The sequence below is a fragment of the Lampetra planeri genome, chromosome 63 (genome assembly GCF_965212315.1).
Source record: "Lampetra planeri chromosome 63, kcLamPlan1.2.h2, whole genome shotgun sequence".
Lineage (NCBI taxonomy): Eukaryota > Metazoa > Chordata > Hyperoartia > Petromyzontiformes > Petromyzontidae > Lampetra > Lampetra planeri.
Genome location: NC_136169.1, coordinates 2,596,063 through 2,613,441, shown reverse-complemented (window position 1 = coordinate 2,613,441; position 17,379 = coordinate 2,596,063). Strand labels below are relative to the sequence as shown.

General features: G+C 45.7%; 3 protein-coding genes across 3 annotated transcripts; 2 read left to right on the top strand and 1 right to left on the bottom strand.

Annotated features, from left to right (window-relative positions):
• Positions 1-3,253: 3,253 nt before the first annotated feature.
• On the top strand, positions 3,254-5,272 carry LOC144736825 (protein S100-A1-like). The gene is made up of 3 exons (XM_078619469.1): positions 3,254-3,370; positions 3,935-4,119; positions 5,032-5,272. The coding sequence occupies exons 2-3, from the start codon at positions 3,979-3,981 to the stop codon at positions 5,215-5,217; spliced, it is 327 nt and encodes a 108-aa protein (XP_078475595.1). The 5' UTR covers positions 3,254-3,370; positions 3,935-3,978; the 3' UTR covers positions 5,218-5,272.
• A 2,801-nt stretch (positions 5,273-8,073) lies between these two features.
• LOC144736831 (protein S100-A1-like) lies at positions 8,074-9,911 on the bottom strand. The gene is made up of 3 exons (XM_078619476.1): positions 9,783-9,911; positions 8,943-9,127; positions 8,074-8,314 (listed from the first exon to the last, which is right to left on the bottom strand). The coding sequence occupies exons 2-3, from the start codon at positions 9,081-9,083 to the stop codon at positions 8,129-8,131; spliced, it is 327 nt and encodes a 108-aa protein (XP_078475602.1). The 5' UTR covers positions 9,084-9,127; positions 9,783-9,911; the 3' UTR covers positions 8,074-8,128.
• A 1,591-nt stretch (positions 9,912-11,502) lies between these two features.
• On the top strand, positions 11,503-13,109 carry LOC144736858 (protein S100-A1-like). The gene is made up of 3 exons (XM_078619510.1): positions 11,503-11,594; positions 12,069-12,253; positions 12,874-13,109. Exons 2-3 carry the CDS (start codon positions 12,113-12,115, stop codon positions 13,057-13,059), a joined length of 327 nt encoding a protein of 108 aa, XP_078475636.1. The 5' UTR covers positions 11,503-11,594; positions 12,069-12,112; the 3' UTR covers positions 13,060-13,109.
• The last annotated feature ends 4,270 nt before the right edge of the window (positions 13,110-17,379 follow it).

Here is a 17,379-nt window from a genome sequence, read left to right as displayed (position 1 = left end):
TTCATTTTAGATTTGAAGCGTTCGTGGCTGCAGGAATCGTACTCGTCAGGCGATGACGATTGCTTGCGCTGCAATTGAAACAGTCTTTTTCTACCTACGTGACTTTACCGAAAGAACCAAAGGATATGCACTTCATTGTCATACCTCGGTTTACACTCCCTGGGTGTTCTTGATAAACACTTTGGTGATTGGCCAGTGATCTGGCTTTCTTGCACGTTCTTTTCCAGTGACAAGCTAGCCTTTTGATCTGTAATATCAGTGGAAATGCTTTGACAAGTAAAATATTAACCAAAAACCATGTGTCAAAATGGTACCAATGGTTATATCTGTTTCTACCCCCCCCCCCCCCACAAATTAACATGAAAGCCACGTTCCCAAATAGCACTTTAACCGCAACACTTTAGCCACAACGGTGACCAAGGTGTGCTGCAGGAAGGTGTGAGGGATGGTTTCCCACCAAATCTGGACCGTTTATTTGAAGTAAAAACAGTTTTGTATAATAAACAGACATTTAGCACTTGCCCCAAAAATCCTTAACGCCATATCGTTCGTTAAGGATGTTTTTTTCAAATGTACAAAATATGACTTGAACACGTGTGAATTGTGTACAGATGGCCTCCTGGACATGTTGGTGCGTGGCCTCTGATTTGTGGGAATGTCACCAGAAAATCATACAATTTGGCTTGATTTAAACTTAATTTCTTTAATCCTGCAGAACCTTCACTTGAACCTGTTTAACTGGTAGGAACCTCCTGGTTACACCAGCCCACAGGGGATTATTGTGTCTGTCGTGCAGGGAGGGGCTGGGTGGGGAGGGGCTGGTCACCCCGTGGTGCCATTATAAAACTCAACGTTTCACCTACTCACGCTGGCTTGTGCCCGCCCTCAGTCGGCCATATTTGCAGAATACACCACGCCGCCGTTGACCCTGGCCATTGACCGAGCAACCCAACGTTCCTACCAGCTCCCTCCGCAGGAATGTGTAACGAGCACCATCGGGATATATACACACCCTACTTGGGTGCATACTATTATAATTAAGACCATCTATTGTCGGCGGTACTACTTGGTAAGAACAGTTGATAGGCTGCATGACTAACAGCACCCCTGGATGGTGAAGAAACGGATGAAGACGAGGAGATGACAATGGTGTTGAGCGGCGGCGACGACGGGGATTCCACTTCTAGCAACAGCCCCAAGCTCCCACTCAGGGCCCCCTCTTTTGCTCCCAGCTTAGCTCCGTCCGACCACGCCCCCTTCTGGAACCTACTAGCGGGTTCCCGGAGCTTCCCGATGGACCCCTTCTATGAACGTTCCTCTAGATGTCCCCCTCCCGTATATACTGTGGCCTGCTGATGCGAGTACTATCGTACACTGCAGTTAATCCTTTCCGCCAGCAGCCAGATATATAACCCTACAATAGTTTTCGATTTAAAGCTTTCGTGACTGCAGGGATTCATCTTCTTGGTTCTTTCGGTAAAGTCACGTAGAAGGGAAGTAATAAAATAATAAAAATAATAAAACATAATAAAACAATTTTCACGACGTTTCGGCCACAACGCAAGCAGCCGTCCTCAGGTGAAAACCAGGTCTGCCGAGGCGACAGCGTCTGAATGAATTGTTTTATTATGTTTTATTAGTTTTATTATTTTATTGCTTCCCTTCTACGTGACTTTACCGAAAGAACCAAGAAGACCTACACTAGTTTTTTTCATTTTATTGATGGTTGTTCCTGGACACATTAAAATATTGTTATATAAAAGAGCACGACCTGTGGTGATAACAGATTGGGGAGAAATACATGGGTATCACAATCCTCATCTATATCTGTACACATTTGGGAAAAGGGGATCAACAGTTCATATATTTGAACTGGAATAAATTATTACAATAACAATCGTATGGAATTCATCTTCTTGGTTCTTTCGGTAAAGTCACGTAGAATGGAAATAATAAAATAATACAAATAAACGATAATAAAAAACTTTTTATACTATTATTTTATTATTTTGTTATTATTATTGTAAAATAAGATATTTTTATTATTATATTATTTTATTATGCTTTATTTTTTATTATTTTATTATTTCCATTCTACGTGATTTTACCGAAAGAACCAAGACGATGAATCCCTGCAGTCACGAAAGCTTTAAATCGAAATTTAAATCGTATGGAAATGTATCCTGACCATCTTCATTTGAGTGTTCACATGTCACTGATAATTATATGCTCTGATAATAGTCCAGAACAAGTATAACCCGTAAAAACAAAGTTTTTCACTATAAATCCTTTATATGTGTGGCGGCTAGAGTCGTCTCGTCCTCTGGCTTGAGATCGCTGCCATCTATGGGTCAGATGATTGCATTGCACCATTAAGCAATTGATAATTAAATATAATATTTTTGTCCTAACAAGTGTAAAATTTTGGAGAAAATTTTTTCACGAACATTAATTGTCACGCACAACGAGTCTGTGTGGAAGATGTCAGCCCGATTGGATCACGGGAAGTGGGTTAAAAAACGACCGAAAGATTTGCACGGTCCTAAGCAAGCACGCAAGTGAACTTAATATAAAGGATTTAAAAAATAAGAAACACCGATGTGCCAATCAACGAACAATCCGGGCCCTCTTCATTCTCAGCCATGCGGGGGCGACACGAATCCTGCCGCCTGTGACGGCATCCTAGCGCCTGATGGGAAACGCGTGCCAACTCCACCAATCACGATCAAGCTACGCTCAATGAAGAGCGCGAGTTGCTCGACTCGGAGAACGTGTTCTCATTGTTTAACACAGTTTGTCACTGCTGTCAAAACATACTGAGCAAATGCCGGTGGATTATCTGTTACCAATGCTGGATGGGTATTGATTCAGCTGCCGCTCTGGGAGATCACACTGGAGACCTTTGCACTGCACATTCAGTGAGCGAACCATGACACCACGGCAGACCCGCATACATGCTTCCGTATCAATCAAATTCTGTAGTGAAAACCCGGGCATTCCATTTACGTGTTATAATCGGCACTACAGGGGGTGGTCTCGGCTTCAAGTGACAATGCAGATTGAATTAAATTTAATTCATCTCCGTGCAAACTCCTCCCACTATCAAAGCACCCGCTCAATGACAATGGTTGGGGGCGCGTGGCACGCGCCTCATAGTTCATTGCCTGTTGCTGCTGTGCTCACGCATCACGGACTTGCCTTGTAAATTAACTGGGAAACTGGATAAACGGGACCAAATCAAATAAACTCATCACTCGATCGCGCAATGAGAGCGAGAAGGTGTGAGTGGTGACGTCACTGGCCGCGCATCATAAAAGCGGCTACAGGGGGCCACAGCCGTTGTTGTTGAAGCTGCGGACGTCACGTTCAGGTCTTGAAATTGCTGCTTGTGGACATGTCTTGCGGATCTGTGTAACGCGTGGGTTTTGTCGATGTTTGGGGAATAGTGCTCAGCTCTGGCTGAGGATGAGGCCCGACGGGACAAATTGGCTCTGGAACAAAGCTGGCGCTACGCGATGTTGCCAGGACGTGTGAAAAAAAAATGTGCATTGTTTTCACGGGACTGAAATCTGCATCGTTTCTTCGCAAAGCAGCGACGGGGGGCAGCAGTCGTTGTTGTTGTTGAAGCTGCAGACGCCACGTTCAGGTCTCCGCTACCGCTGCTCTGTTGGTGGAGGTGCCTTATGGCGTGGGGAGCTCTGCCACGCGTGGGTTTACCTGGTTATGGGGGGGGGGGGGCAGTACTCCGCTCTTACCGAGGATGAGGCCGGACGGGACAAACTTCCTCTGGAACAAAGCTGGCGCTACGTGCTATTGCCAGGATTTAAGATCGTTTTGTGTGGTCCATCGCATTGTGATGCGTAAAATGAGGTGCTGTGTGCATTGCCTTTACAGAACTCAAATCTGTCTCCCCGTCTGTATCGTGTCCTTGCAGATTCTTCTCGCGTACCGACTCGAAGGTTTATCTCCTCTGCCAAGATGAGTGACCTCCATGCAGCCACCCTGAAGCTCCTGTCCACCTTCAACGAGCTCTCTCACGACAACGCCGTCAAAGATTGTCTGAAGAAGGAAAAGTTCAGGAGCTTCCTGAAGGGAGATAAGGGCAAGAGTCTGATCCAGGTGAGGCGCAGATTTGATATTCGCATGGGCGAGGCCCTCCGTTTAACCTCCTATTTCGGTCTCCGATTTTAATACTTGGGATTGTACCTTTCAGTCTCCCTTTTCCTGACCATGTATGCGTAAAGTCTATTGCCTGTTAACTGCTGGATAATGGTCTTCCTCGCGCCTTTTCTGGTTTTGAGAAATGTTGCTATAAATTATTGGCAGTGTGGGTTTAACCAGGGAGCATATAAGTGACTTCAACGCGTTTTAGTAGAACCGTGGCATTCCTGCTCGAGTCGTGGCCCCTTTGCCTATAGCGCCGGCTGGTCACGTAGCTGCCCGTCACAGCTGAACTCATGCCTTCAAAGGTCGAGCGCATATTGCTTTTGGCGGAAAGTTGTCTAAAAATGCATTCGTGACACATCCTAATTAGTTTTGCATAGAACATCGATGTATATCAATGCTAGTCGAGTCGTCTGTTTTGGCAGGCATGTAGTGCAACTTATGTCCTTTGCGTTTTGGATTAATGGTTCATCCCCTCTGGTCAACATGCCGTTTTCTACATGTGCAAGTAATTCGGTCATCTATTGTGGGTAATGCACCTGTGCGAAATCCCTTTTATTGCATGCAACTTGTTTTATCCGACCCTTTGACCTGAAGGATATTCATCTTTAGTTGGTGGATGGTGTGAGTATTGGCATATGCTTTCATCTATTTGAGCCGTTCCAATAAAAATATCCCAAAATGCGAGGGTTTCACCCCTTTGCTTGGTAAACGAAGCAAAGCCGTGTCTTGCACATAAACCGGCTGTTGGCGTTAAGCCACGCTCGCACGAGTGTTTTAATCGCTGTAGATTTCACCCATGTTCCTCAGTCTGTCACAAAGATCCAGTCCACGTCTCATAACTCTTGCTATCGTGCTTCCATTCAGAATCCCGTGGATGGGTTCGTGGTGAGCCGCATCCTGCGGGACCTTGGCGATGACAAAGATGGGCACGTCGACTTCCTCGAGTTCGTGATCACCATCGCGGCCTTGAAATTCTGTTGCCACCCCAACTTCCGAGCGCACCACGAGTGGAATGGCAGGAGCCACGCGCTGACCGCATTCAAAGTGTAACGCGGCTGTTTGAATGATACGCATACTATGAAATAAACCTTTGTGGTTGCATCAACGTGGTGGGCTTGTGGCTTGGTATTGTGGGTAATATAAACTACTGCAGTGGTCTCCCTGTGTTGCTAGTTGCAATAGACGACTACCATCAATAGTCATGTAATACTGAACGTGCCAGGAATGGATTTCTTGCTTGCAGTTCTGTGGCTTCATAACTGAAAGATTCATAAAGTTGTGACCCAAGTAATTGGTAGGATGGGCTGCCCGGTTCTAGTTTGTACCTCCAATTGGCACTCCCTTTGCATTTTCGTGGAATAAATATTTGCATTGTATGTGATTCTGTGGTTTTTGACCAAGGTAACCTATCCTCAACATAGATGCATTAACAATCGTATTAGGAACACCACGTGTTTAGTGACGATGTTTTTCAACCACAACGCCAAATATTTCCAACAAACTGCAAGAGCAACGTTTCCACAACTTATCATAACCACAACATTGTAGAGCCACCTCCACAACCAAAGGTCCTTGCCATGGAAGGTGGACTAATGGTGTTTCCTGCCAAATCGGTACTTCAAAATGTATGCAGTGCAGGTGTCATTGGTGAGCGTGAACGTTGGCAAATTCATATTTTTGACAATTTGGGCACGTTCATTTGAAGTTCAAACAACATTGTTAGCAAAACAACATTGTTAGCTGACCCAAAGAAAGCTTTCGTGACTGCAGGAATTCATATTGAGTAATGATTTGGCTTCATCCCAGAGTTGACCTAGCAGAACAGCCCAGCTCTCTCCGTCCACACCCTGCTTATAACCACTCCGGCGTGTCTGGCTATTTTTAAAAATTGATTTTCTATTTACGTGGCTTTACCGAAAGACCCAAATAATGAATTCCTGCCGGCACGAAAGCTTTAAGTCAAGATTTAGACGTTTCACACTTTCCCTCGGTCTCGTGTGTTATGCATGTTTCCCTCAAACGTACCAAGTATGAGACTGAGCAGATGGCCTTTGGGACATGTTGCTGCATGGCCGTCTTGATTTGTGGCAATGTGACTACAAGGATATAGGTCTGCTTCAAACTTAATTCCTTCCATCCTGAAGGATTGTGAATACTTCACGTAAACAGTCATTTCAAGAGGATTGGCAAACTGCGGTAATTTGAAGTGTTTGTAATGTCTTAACTATCTTTAGGTGAATTTCGATTTAAAACGTTCGTGACTGCATATTGGTTCTTTCGGTAAAGCCACGTAGAAAGGAAACTAATAAAAAATAAACAATAAAATTCTCACGTTTCGATTGCAACACAAGCAATTTTCTTGCTGTGGTTTTCACACCTGATGATGATTGCTTGTGTTGCAATTGAAACGTCGTGATCATTTTTTTTTTTATTTCCGTTCTACGTGACTTTACCAAAAGAACCAAAAATATCTAGTTGATTTAAACTATTTTTTCCAGGCAGTACAATTATAAAAAGTGTGGTTACATATTCAAATGCGTTCTCATAGGAATTGCACCATAAACTATCGCTCAATACAGCTATAAATGCATGGGGCATTGTTCTGTAGGAATAACACGTTCTTTCGGAGTGGGCAGGTAGGAACTTGGTTGGACAGCGCATTTGTGCGATCCGTGTCACGCGGCGCAACCTACGTGGGGCGGCGCGTCACGTGGTGCTGAGCCCGCCCGAAGCGCTCTATGAAATACAAATCGAGGGCGTGGCTATGCACGACAGACAAATAATCCCTGATGGGCAGTGTGGGATTGTTGTTTCTACCTGTATGAAGTTTGAATGAAGCAGACTTGCATCGGTATTTTTTGGTCATTCCCACAAATGAAGACAAGACCATGCGCGTGTAGTGGCATAGAATAATAACGTAGCAGCATATTGCAGGCTGCTGGTAGGGAAAGGAATCTGCGGCTTTGGCAGCCCTGATGTCAGCCAGGTTATTCACGACAGGGGGATCTAGGAGAAAGGTCACAGAAGGGGGACACCAAGAAAGGGTGTGGCCAGAGGCAGAGCCAGGTCTGCTGGCATAAGAGCTGTCATACAAAGATAGATCACCTATCGTGCTGCTGAAGTCTTCACCATTGTCTCAGTCTTTACCATCTCGGGGCGTCACCAGTCAGGCAGCCTACCAACTGTCATGAGTATTGTCGATTATCAGACGGAATTACTTTAAAAGTATTAACCCCCGATGGTGCTTGTTAATAAAGAAGCACCTCAAACTCTTAGTGTCCAAGTTGGTCACAACACATGCCCCCACAGCCATCTGAAACAAATATTTCACGTGCAACGGTCATGCTCTAGATGTCCAATATGGTATACGAGGGAAATGTTTAGAACAAAACCCATGATTTGCTAGGGGGCTTTTTGGCAGTGTGCAACGCAAGGGCAAATCAATAAATAGCATAATTATTTTTAATTGAAAAGAACGTGCCGAAGCCAGCGTTGAAATAAGTTGCCACTCTCGTTCACAAACCCCATTTCAGATACTTGAAAAGTCCAGATTTGGCAAGGACACCATGAGGTCACCTTGATTGTGCCGATGCACTAAAGTGTTGTGATGGCAAGTTGTGGACGCGACTACATGCTCACAATAATTGCTGGCGTTAGATTGTGGTTGTGAAAACGGCCAACATGGTACTGTTGGGACTCTGGGTGTATCGTACCTACATTAATTTGTCAGCTTTATATATAAATTAAAAAACAAACTTTCCATCATGAAACCACAGCAGTACACAGGCAGACTCTTGGCACGGTTCATATAGCCAGACAATGGCTGGTAGTTCCCCATCGTAAATGGCAGTGCATGGCGACCACCGCAGTCGTGTCTGTATTTAAAGTGACAAGTCACAAGCACTGCATGTTGCGATCAAATGTTTATTTCACAGTATCCGTATCATTTCAAACAGCCGCGTTACTCTTTGAATGCGGTCAGCGCGTGGGTCCTGCCATGCCGCTCGTGGTGCGCTCGGAAGTTGGGGTGGCAGCAGAATTTCAAGGCCGCGATGGTGATCACGAACTCGAGGAAGTCGACGTGCCCATCTTTGTCATCGCCAAGGTCCCGCAGGATGCGGCTCACCACGAACCCATCCACGGGATTCTGAAAAGGAAATCGCAACAGCAAGCGTTAGAAAAGACTGAACCGAATGGAAGACCGCAAATACACGTACAACAATCAAGGGAGACTCGTTAAATTGCGTGCATATGCAGGTCATTCCACTGCATGTTGATTAACGGAGCAGCCGATAATACTGCATTCTCAGATCCTCATAATGTTTGTGAATATGCCGACAAGTACTGCATTCAGTATTAAAACACGATCCATCGTAACCGATAGGACTAGATTAAAAGCCCCCTCTGGTTTTCCGATCGGATTGGGCCCAATAACATTGAATTTACCCTCAGACCTTGACAAATCCGGCATTGCCTGATGAAACAGATTGGATAGCCGAAGAAAAACGGCGTACTCACATTGCAAATGTTGCTAGTTTACTGTGAACCACAACGGCGTCATAAAATAGTAAAAAAAGTTCCACATTTGGTTTAGGCGACAAACCTTAATAATTGGCTGCATTGTGGTTAACGACATGCACATTTTACGTCATCCAAAAAAAACGATTGTGATAAACGGAGATTCGAGGGTCCAAGCTAAAAAATAAAGGCAGAGTCCAAAATGGGATGATTAGCAGAGGGACTCGTCCATACGATCATCAAAAGCCACGTCTCACCTGGATCAGACTCTTGCCCTTATCCCCCTTCAGGAAGCTCCTGAACGTTTCCTTCTTCAGACAATCTTTGACAGCGTTGTCGCGGGCGAGCTCATTGAAGGTGGACAGGAGCTTCAGGGTGGCTGCATGGAGGTCGGTCATCTTGGCAGAGGAGATGCACGGTCGAGTCGGTACGCAAGAGGAATCTGCGAGGACACGGCAGAGCGAGACAGATTTCAGTCCCCAGAAGATAATACACGAGGCATCTCATCTTACGCATCATTATGTGATCGACCACAAACTACCTTAATCCTAGTCTTGGTTCTTTCGGTAAAGTTACGTAGAAGGGAAATACTAAAATACAAATATTACACAATATATTTGTATTATTTCCCTTCTACGTGACTTTACCGAAAGAACCAAGAATATTAATTCCTGCAGTCAGGAAAGCTTTAAATACAAATTTACCTTATTCCTACTTTGTTTTTTCGGTGACGTCACGTAGGTAATATAAAAATAAAGAGAACTAAATTAAACCACGACATTTCGGAAGCAACACAAGCCTCCATCTTCAGGTGGAACCGCCACAGCAAAAAATTACTGTAGTGAATAAAAAAGGTTTATTATTTTTTACCGAAAAAAAACCCAAAGATTATGGATCCTTGCAGTCACGAAAACTTCAAATCTAGAATTACCTTAATCCTAGCAATATCACACAGAGGAACAGATTCCGTCCCTTCCAGCATTATCCTGGGCGATGCACGGCTCTCACCGAACCCAAGTAAAACCCACGCCTGGCAAAGATCCCCACAACACGAGGCATATTCTCCAACACAGACGCGGTAGCAGCGGCGCGGGCACCTGAAAGCGACGTCTGCAAATGCACCAACAACTTCTGCTGCCAATGTCGCGGCTTTTATGAAGCGCGGCCAGTGACGTCACCAATCACAGCTGCTCGCGCTCATTGCGCGATCGAGTGACGAGTTTCATTGATTGGTTTCGTTAATCCGGTTTCCCGGCTCAATTACAAGTAAATTCCGTGATGCGTGAGCACAGCAACAGCGTAAAGAGACAATGAACTGGGGAGTCGCGTGCCACGATGCTGCGCCATTGTCATCAAGCGGGCGTTTGATGGAGAGAGGCGTGGAGGAGTTTGCACGGAGACGAGTTTAATGTAATTCTGCATCGTTACTCGCAGCCCAGACCACAGCCTCCGCAGTGCCGAAATTACAAGTAAATCAGATGCTTGCGTTTTAACCTCAGAATTTGATTGAGACAGGCGTATGCACGTGGGTCTGCCGTGGTGTCATGGTTTGCTCACTGGATGTGTCATGCAGAGGTCTTCGGTTTCATCTCCCAGAGCGGCAATTTACAATAATGCCCACCCATCAATGTAAACACCGCAGGTATTTGATGGGTATGTTTTGCCAGCAGTACCTTGACAAAGTAATCACAAGGATGGTCACCTCCAGTATGTCAGAGCAGGAAATATGAATTGAGATTGTTAAAACTCACCAATGAAGACAATGTGAATTGCGTCAAATACAGTGGTCACAATATGATCCCATTACATTCAAGAAAAAGATAAAACACCAAAAACATTATGAAACCTTGTGCCAAGCTGAGATCAATCCAGGCCCTTTTCATTCTCAGCCACACGGCGGCGACACGAATCTTGCCGCCGGGCTCGACAGGAGTGCTACGGAAATTGAGGACTCTGCTGGCCAGCGGGCACAGAGCGATCAGGAGAAGACCGCTAAGGCGAATGCAGAACCCGTGTGGGCGGAACAGCGCCAGGAACATGCGAGGCGTTGGCGCGATGGGCCGGGAGGAAGCTTCACACCGGATCGTGCCAGGCAACACAACTGAGTCCAGGTTGCCTTTAAGGAGGACGTGCCAGAAGCGGTGACTATGGAATGTTCGATTTTTGTGCGAACTGGTTTTTGGTGTTTTATCCTTTTCTTGAATGTAATGGGATCATATTGTGACCACTGTATTTGACGCACATTGTCTTCATTGGTGAGTTTTAACAATCTCAATTCATATTTCCTGCTCTGACATACTGGAGGTGACCATCCTTGTGATTACTTTGTCAAGGTACTGCTGGCAAAACATACCCATCAAATACCTGCGGTGTTTACATTGATGGGTGGGCATTATTGTAAATTGCCGCTCTGGGAGATGAAACCGAAGACCTCTGCATGACACATCCAGTGAGCAAACCATGACACCACGGCAGACCCACGTGCATACGCCTGTCTCAATCAAATTCTGAGGTTAAAACGCAAGCATCTGATTTACTTGTAATTTCGGCACTGCGGAGGCTGTGGTCTGGGCTGCGAGTAACGATACAGAATTAAATTAAACTCGTCTCCGTGAAAACTCCTCCACGCCTCTCTCCATCAAACGCCCGCTTGATGACAATGGCGCAGCATCGTGGCACGCGACTCCCCAGTTCATTGTCTCTTTACGCTGTTGCTGTGCTCACGCATCACGGACTTCCCTTGTAATTGAGCCGGGAAACCGGAAAAACGAAACCAATCAATGAAACTCGTCACTCGATCGCGCAATGAGCGCGAGCAGCTGTGAGTGGTGACGTCACTGGCCGCGCTTCATAAAAGCCGCGACATTGGCAGCAGAGGTTCTTGGTGCATTTGCAGACGTCGCTTTCAGGTGCCCGCGCCGCTGCTACCGCGTCTGTGTTGGGGAATATGCCTTGTATAGTGGGGATCTTTGCCAGGCGTGTGGTTTACTTGGGTTCGGTGCATTGCCCGGGATGATGCTAGAAGGGACGGAATCTAGTGTTCCGTGTGATATTGCTAGGATTAAGGTAATTCTAGATTTTAAGTCTTCGTGACTGCAAGGATCCATACTCTTTGGTTTTTTTCGGTCACGTAGGTAAAAAAAAAATTACTTTTTCTTCGCTACAGTAATTTTTGCTGTGGCGGTTCCACCTGAAGATGGAGGATTGTGTTGCTTCCGAAACGTCGTGATTTAATGTAGTTGTTTTTATTACCTACGTGACTTTACCGAAAAAAACAAAGTAGGATTTAAGGTAGTTGTGTGGTCTATCACATAATGATGCGTAAAATGAGATGCCTCGTGTATTATCTTCTGGGGACGGAAATCTGTCTCTTATCCTCGCAGATTCCTCTCACTTGCCGACTCGACCGTGCATCTCCTCTGCCAAGATGACCGACCTCCATGCAGCCACCCTGAAGCTCCTGTCCACCTTCAATGAACTCGCCCACGACAACGCTGTCAAAGATTGTCTGAAGAAGGAAAAGTTCAGGAGCTTCTTGAAGGGTGATAAGGGCAAGAGTCTGATCCAGGTGAGACGTGGCTTTTGATTGATCGTATGGACGAGTCCCTCTAATCGTCCCATTTTCGACTCTGCCTTTCAATTATTAGCTTTGACCCTCGAATCTCCGTTCCGCACAATCAAGATTTTTTTTTTTGTTTGGATGGCGTGAAATATGCATGTCGTTTTAAACACCAATGCACCCAATTAGTAATGTTTGTCGCCTAAACAAATGTGGACCTTTTTTACTATTTTATGACACCGGTGTGGTTCTAAGTAAACTAGCGACGTTTCTTTGGCGATCTTAATCTGCTTCATCCGGCGATGTCGGAGGGTAAAGTGTCCATTGAGCCCAATCCGGTCAGAAAACCAGACGGGATTTGAATCTAGTCCTGTCGGTTACAATGAAAGCTGTCAATACTGAATGCAGTACTTGTTAGCATATTTACAGTTAAGCCACAGCCATTATGGTGATCTGAGAATATGCAGTACTATTATCGGCTGCTCCGTTAATCAACATGCAGTGGCATGACCTGCATATGCACGCCACTTAACAAGTGTCTCCCTTTATTGTTGTACATGTATTTGCAGTCTGTCACTCGGTCAAGAATCCAGTCTTTTCTAACTCCTTGCCGTTGTGCTTCCATTCAGAATCCCGTGGATGGGTTCGTGGTGAGCCGCATCCTGCGGGACCTTGGCGATGACAAAGATGGGCACGTCGACTTCCTCGAGTTCGTGATCACCATCGCGGCCTTGAAATTCTGCTGCCACCCCAACTTCCGAGCGCACCACGAGCGGCATGGCAGGACCCACGCGCTGACCGCATTCAAAGAGTAACGCGGCTGTTTGAATGATACGGATACTGTGAAATAAACATTTGATCGCAACATGCAGTGCTTGTGACTTGTCACTTTAAATACAGACACGACTGCGGTGGTCGCCATGCACTGCCATTTACGATGGGCAACTACCAGGCATTGTCTGGCTATATGAAACGTACCAGGAGTCTACCAGTTTACTGCTGTAGTTTCCTGATGGAAAGTTTCTTTAATATATATATATATATATAAAGCTGACAAACTAATGTAGGTACGATACACCCAGTGTCCCAACAGTTCCATGTTGGCCGTTTTGACAACCATAATCTAACGCCAACGATTATTGTGGGCATGTAATCGTGCCCACATTGCCATAATCGCAACACTTTACTGCTTGGGCACAATCGACTTGACATGATTGTCTTTTACAAGTATCTGAAATGGGGGTTCGTGAACAATTGGCCAATACTTTCTTTCCATGCTGGTTTCGGCACGTTCTTTACAATAAAACATTTTTATGCGTTTTATGGATTTGCCCTTACGTTGCACACTGCCAAAAAGTCCCCAGCAAATCGTGGGTTTGGTTTGAAGCATTTCCCTCGTGTAACATATGTGAGATCTTGATCCATCCTATCTGCCTATGTCGGCTGTTATTTCCGACTCTCTCTCTCTCTCTCAGATATATCATGCTCGCATGCCCGTTGGGTTGCACTCTCCTATCTTACAGGTACATGCTAATACTGGTGTAGTAGAGTTCATGACTCTTGGACGCCGGAGTTGGAGGCACACGGGTTTGATTCACACAGCACGGTTGTGGCATACAACACTAGAGGGGGTATCGGCCCCCTCACCCGGCTGGCTGGGGATACACGCGCTAGCTACTCCTAGCCTGTCTCCTAGTCCTCCACTAACGGGCTAGGGGAGGCTAACTGGCCCGACACTGGTAAGTCGGGCCCGGTACCCTGAGTCCCAGACCAGCTCTGACACGAGCACCGGCTCTGGATCTCGGGACCACGCCGCTGGCTCGGTCCTGTTCGGCCCTGATAAGGACGGCGAACCAGGGGAGTCCAGGGCTCTAGCTAAGACGTCTTCAGTCTTCACTGGTTAGCTTAATATTCCCCCCGAGCCCTCCGACACATCCCCTTTTATACCCAACCCCCCCCCCCTTGAGGGGTGGGGCCCCCGGGGGATCATAACTCCGAATCAGCCCCCCCGGGGTGCCTGGCGCAGACGTCGTAGAGAGCACCTCCCCGTGAACTCACGTAGCCCCGCCCACTGTGTTTGTTTGCCATAAGCTGCCATGCATAACGGGCTCTCTCTAACACCCCTACACTGGTAGGAACCTCTTGGTTACACCAGCCCACAGGGGATTATGGTGTCCGTCCGTCGTGCTGGTGGGGTGGGGAGGGGCTGGGTGGGTGGGGAGTGGCTGGGTGGAGAGGGGCTGGGTGGGGAGGGGCTGGTCACCCCGTGGTGCCCTTATAAAACTCAACGTTTAACCTACTCACGCCGGCTTGTGCCCGCCCTCAGTCGGCCATATTTGCAGAATACACCACGCCGCCGTTGACCCTGGCCATTGACCGAGCAACCCAACGTTCCTACTAGCTCCCTCTGCAGGAATGTGTTTTCTCACATTAACATCACTAGCCCTGGCCACTTTATAACCATTGAACTACACCCATTTCAAACCTTTTAGAATAGTCTGCCTCGGCAGCAGACCATGCTTTGCCACCTGATGACAGATGCTTGTGTTGCGCCCGAAACTTCGTGATTTATTTTATTCTATACCTACGTGACTTTACTGAAAGAACCAAAGAGTATACATATTGGAGATCTAGAGCATGATGGTTGCACGTGATTTGTTTTTTCTTTTTCAGATGGCTATGAGGGCATGTGTAGTGACCAATTCGACACTAACAAACACTAAGAGTGAGAGGCGCTTATTTATTAACAAGCACCATCGGGGGTCACCATTTTTATTATAAGTCCGTCTATGATAGTCGACATTACTCATGACAGTTGGTCGGCTGCCTGACTGGTGACGCCCCGAGATGGTGAAGAATGAAGAACGAGGAGAAGAATGGTGAAGACTTCAGCGGCACGACGGGGATCCCACTCCGTATGACAGCCCAGAGGTCCCCTACAGGGGCCCTTAAACTATTCTTAGGTTTTTTCTGTAAAGTCACGTAGGTAAAAAATTTAAATGAATAAAAGTAAAATAAAAATAAAATAAAAAATAAAAATCACGACGTTTCAGAGGCAACACAAGCTTCCGTCTTCAGGTGGGACCGTCACAGCACGATAGCTGTATCAGCTATCGAAACGTTGTGATTTAAAAAAAAAAATTTTACTTTTATTAATTTACATTTTTATCTACGTGACTTTACCGAAAAACCTAAGAATATGAACCCTTGCAGTCACGAAAGCTTCAAATCTGGGCCCTTATACTGTCAGAGGACCGCCTCTGGCCACACCCCCTTTCTTGGTGTGCCCCTTGTGACATTTCCCCTAGATTCCCCTGTCGTGTATAACCTGGCCTGCTGACGTCAGGGCTGACGTCATGGCTGACGTCATGGCTGCCAAAGCCGCAGATTCCCTTCCCTACCAGTAGCCTGCGCCTGGCTATGCTGCTACGTTACTATTATTCTATGCCACTACACGTGCATGGTCTTGTCTTCATTTGTGGGAATGGCCAAAAAAAACGATGCAAGTCTGCTTCATTTAAACTTCATACAGGCAGGAACAACAATTCCACATTGCCCACCAGGGATTAATTTGTCTGTCGTGCATAGCCACGCCCTCGATTTGTATTTCATAGAGCACTTCGGGCGGGCTCAGCATCACGTGACGCGCCACCCCACGCAGCTTGCGCCGCGTGACGTGGATAGCACGAATGCGCTGTCCAACCAAGTTCCTACCTGCCCACTCCGAAGGAACGTGTTATTCCTGCAGAACAATGCCCCATGCATTTATCGCTGTATTGAGCGATAGCCTATGGTGAAACTCCTATTAGAACGCATTTTAATATGTAACCACACTTTTAATAATTGTACCGCAACGAAAATATAGTTTAAATCAACTACAGATATTTTTGGTTCTTTCGGTAAAGTCATGTAGAAGGGAAATAATAAAATAATTAAATTCAAATCATTAAATTCTTACGACGTTTCGATTGCAACACAAGCAATCATCAGGTGTGAAACCCACAGCAAGAAAATTATCTGTTGCTATCGAAACGTTGTGAGATTTTTGTTTAATTTTTATTATTTCCCTTCTACGCGACTTTACCGAAAGAATCAAGAATATGAATCCCTGCAGTCACGAAAGCTTTAAATTGAAATTCAACTAAATATAGCTAAGACATTACAAACACTTCAAATTGCCTCAGTTTCCAAATCCTCTTGAAATGACGGTTGAGCCAAGGAATGCATCAAGTGGATTTTAATCGAGAATTAAAACCGTTTCAGGTGAAGTGTTCACGATGCTGCCGGATGGAAGGAATTAAGTTTGAAGCAGACCTATATCCTTGTGGTCACATTGCCACAATAAATCAAGACTGCCATGCACCAACATGTCCCAAAGGCCATCTGCTCAGTCTCATACTTGGTACGTTTGTCAGAAACATGCAGTCACACGAGACCGAGGGAAAGTGTGAAACGTCTAAATCTTAAAGCTTTTGTGCCTGCAGGAATTCATTATTTGGGTCTTTCGGTAAAGCCACGTAAATAGAATAAAAATAGCCAGCCACGCCGGAGTGGTTATAAGCAGGGTGTGGACGGAGAGAGCTGGGCTGTTCTGCTAGGTCAACTCTGGGATGAAGCCAAATCTTTACTCAATATGAATTCCTGCAGTCACGAAAGCTTTCTTTGGGTCAGCTAACAATGTTGTTTTGCTAACAATGTTGTTTGAACTTCAAATGAACGTGCCCAAATTGTCAAAAATATGAATTTGCCAACGTTCATGCTCACCAATGACACCTGCACTGCATACATTTGGAACTCCCGATTTGGCAGGAAACCCCATTAGTCCACCTTCCATGGCAAGGACCTTTGGTTGCAGTGGTGGCTCTACAATGTTGTGGTTATGATATGTTGTGGGAATGTTGCTCTTGCAGTTTATTGGAAATGTTTGATTAAACACGTGGTGTTGGTAATACGATTGTTAATGCATCTGTATGTTTAGGATAGGTTATCTTGGTCAAAAAACGTACAAAGAACCCATGTCACATACAATTTAAAATATTTATCCACGATTATGCAATGGGAGTGCCAATTGGAGGGACTAACTAGAACCGGGCAGCCCATCCTACCAATTACTTGGTCACACTTTAAGAATCCTT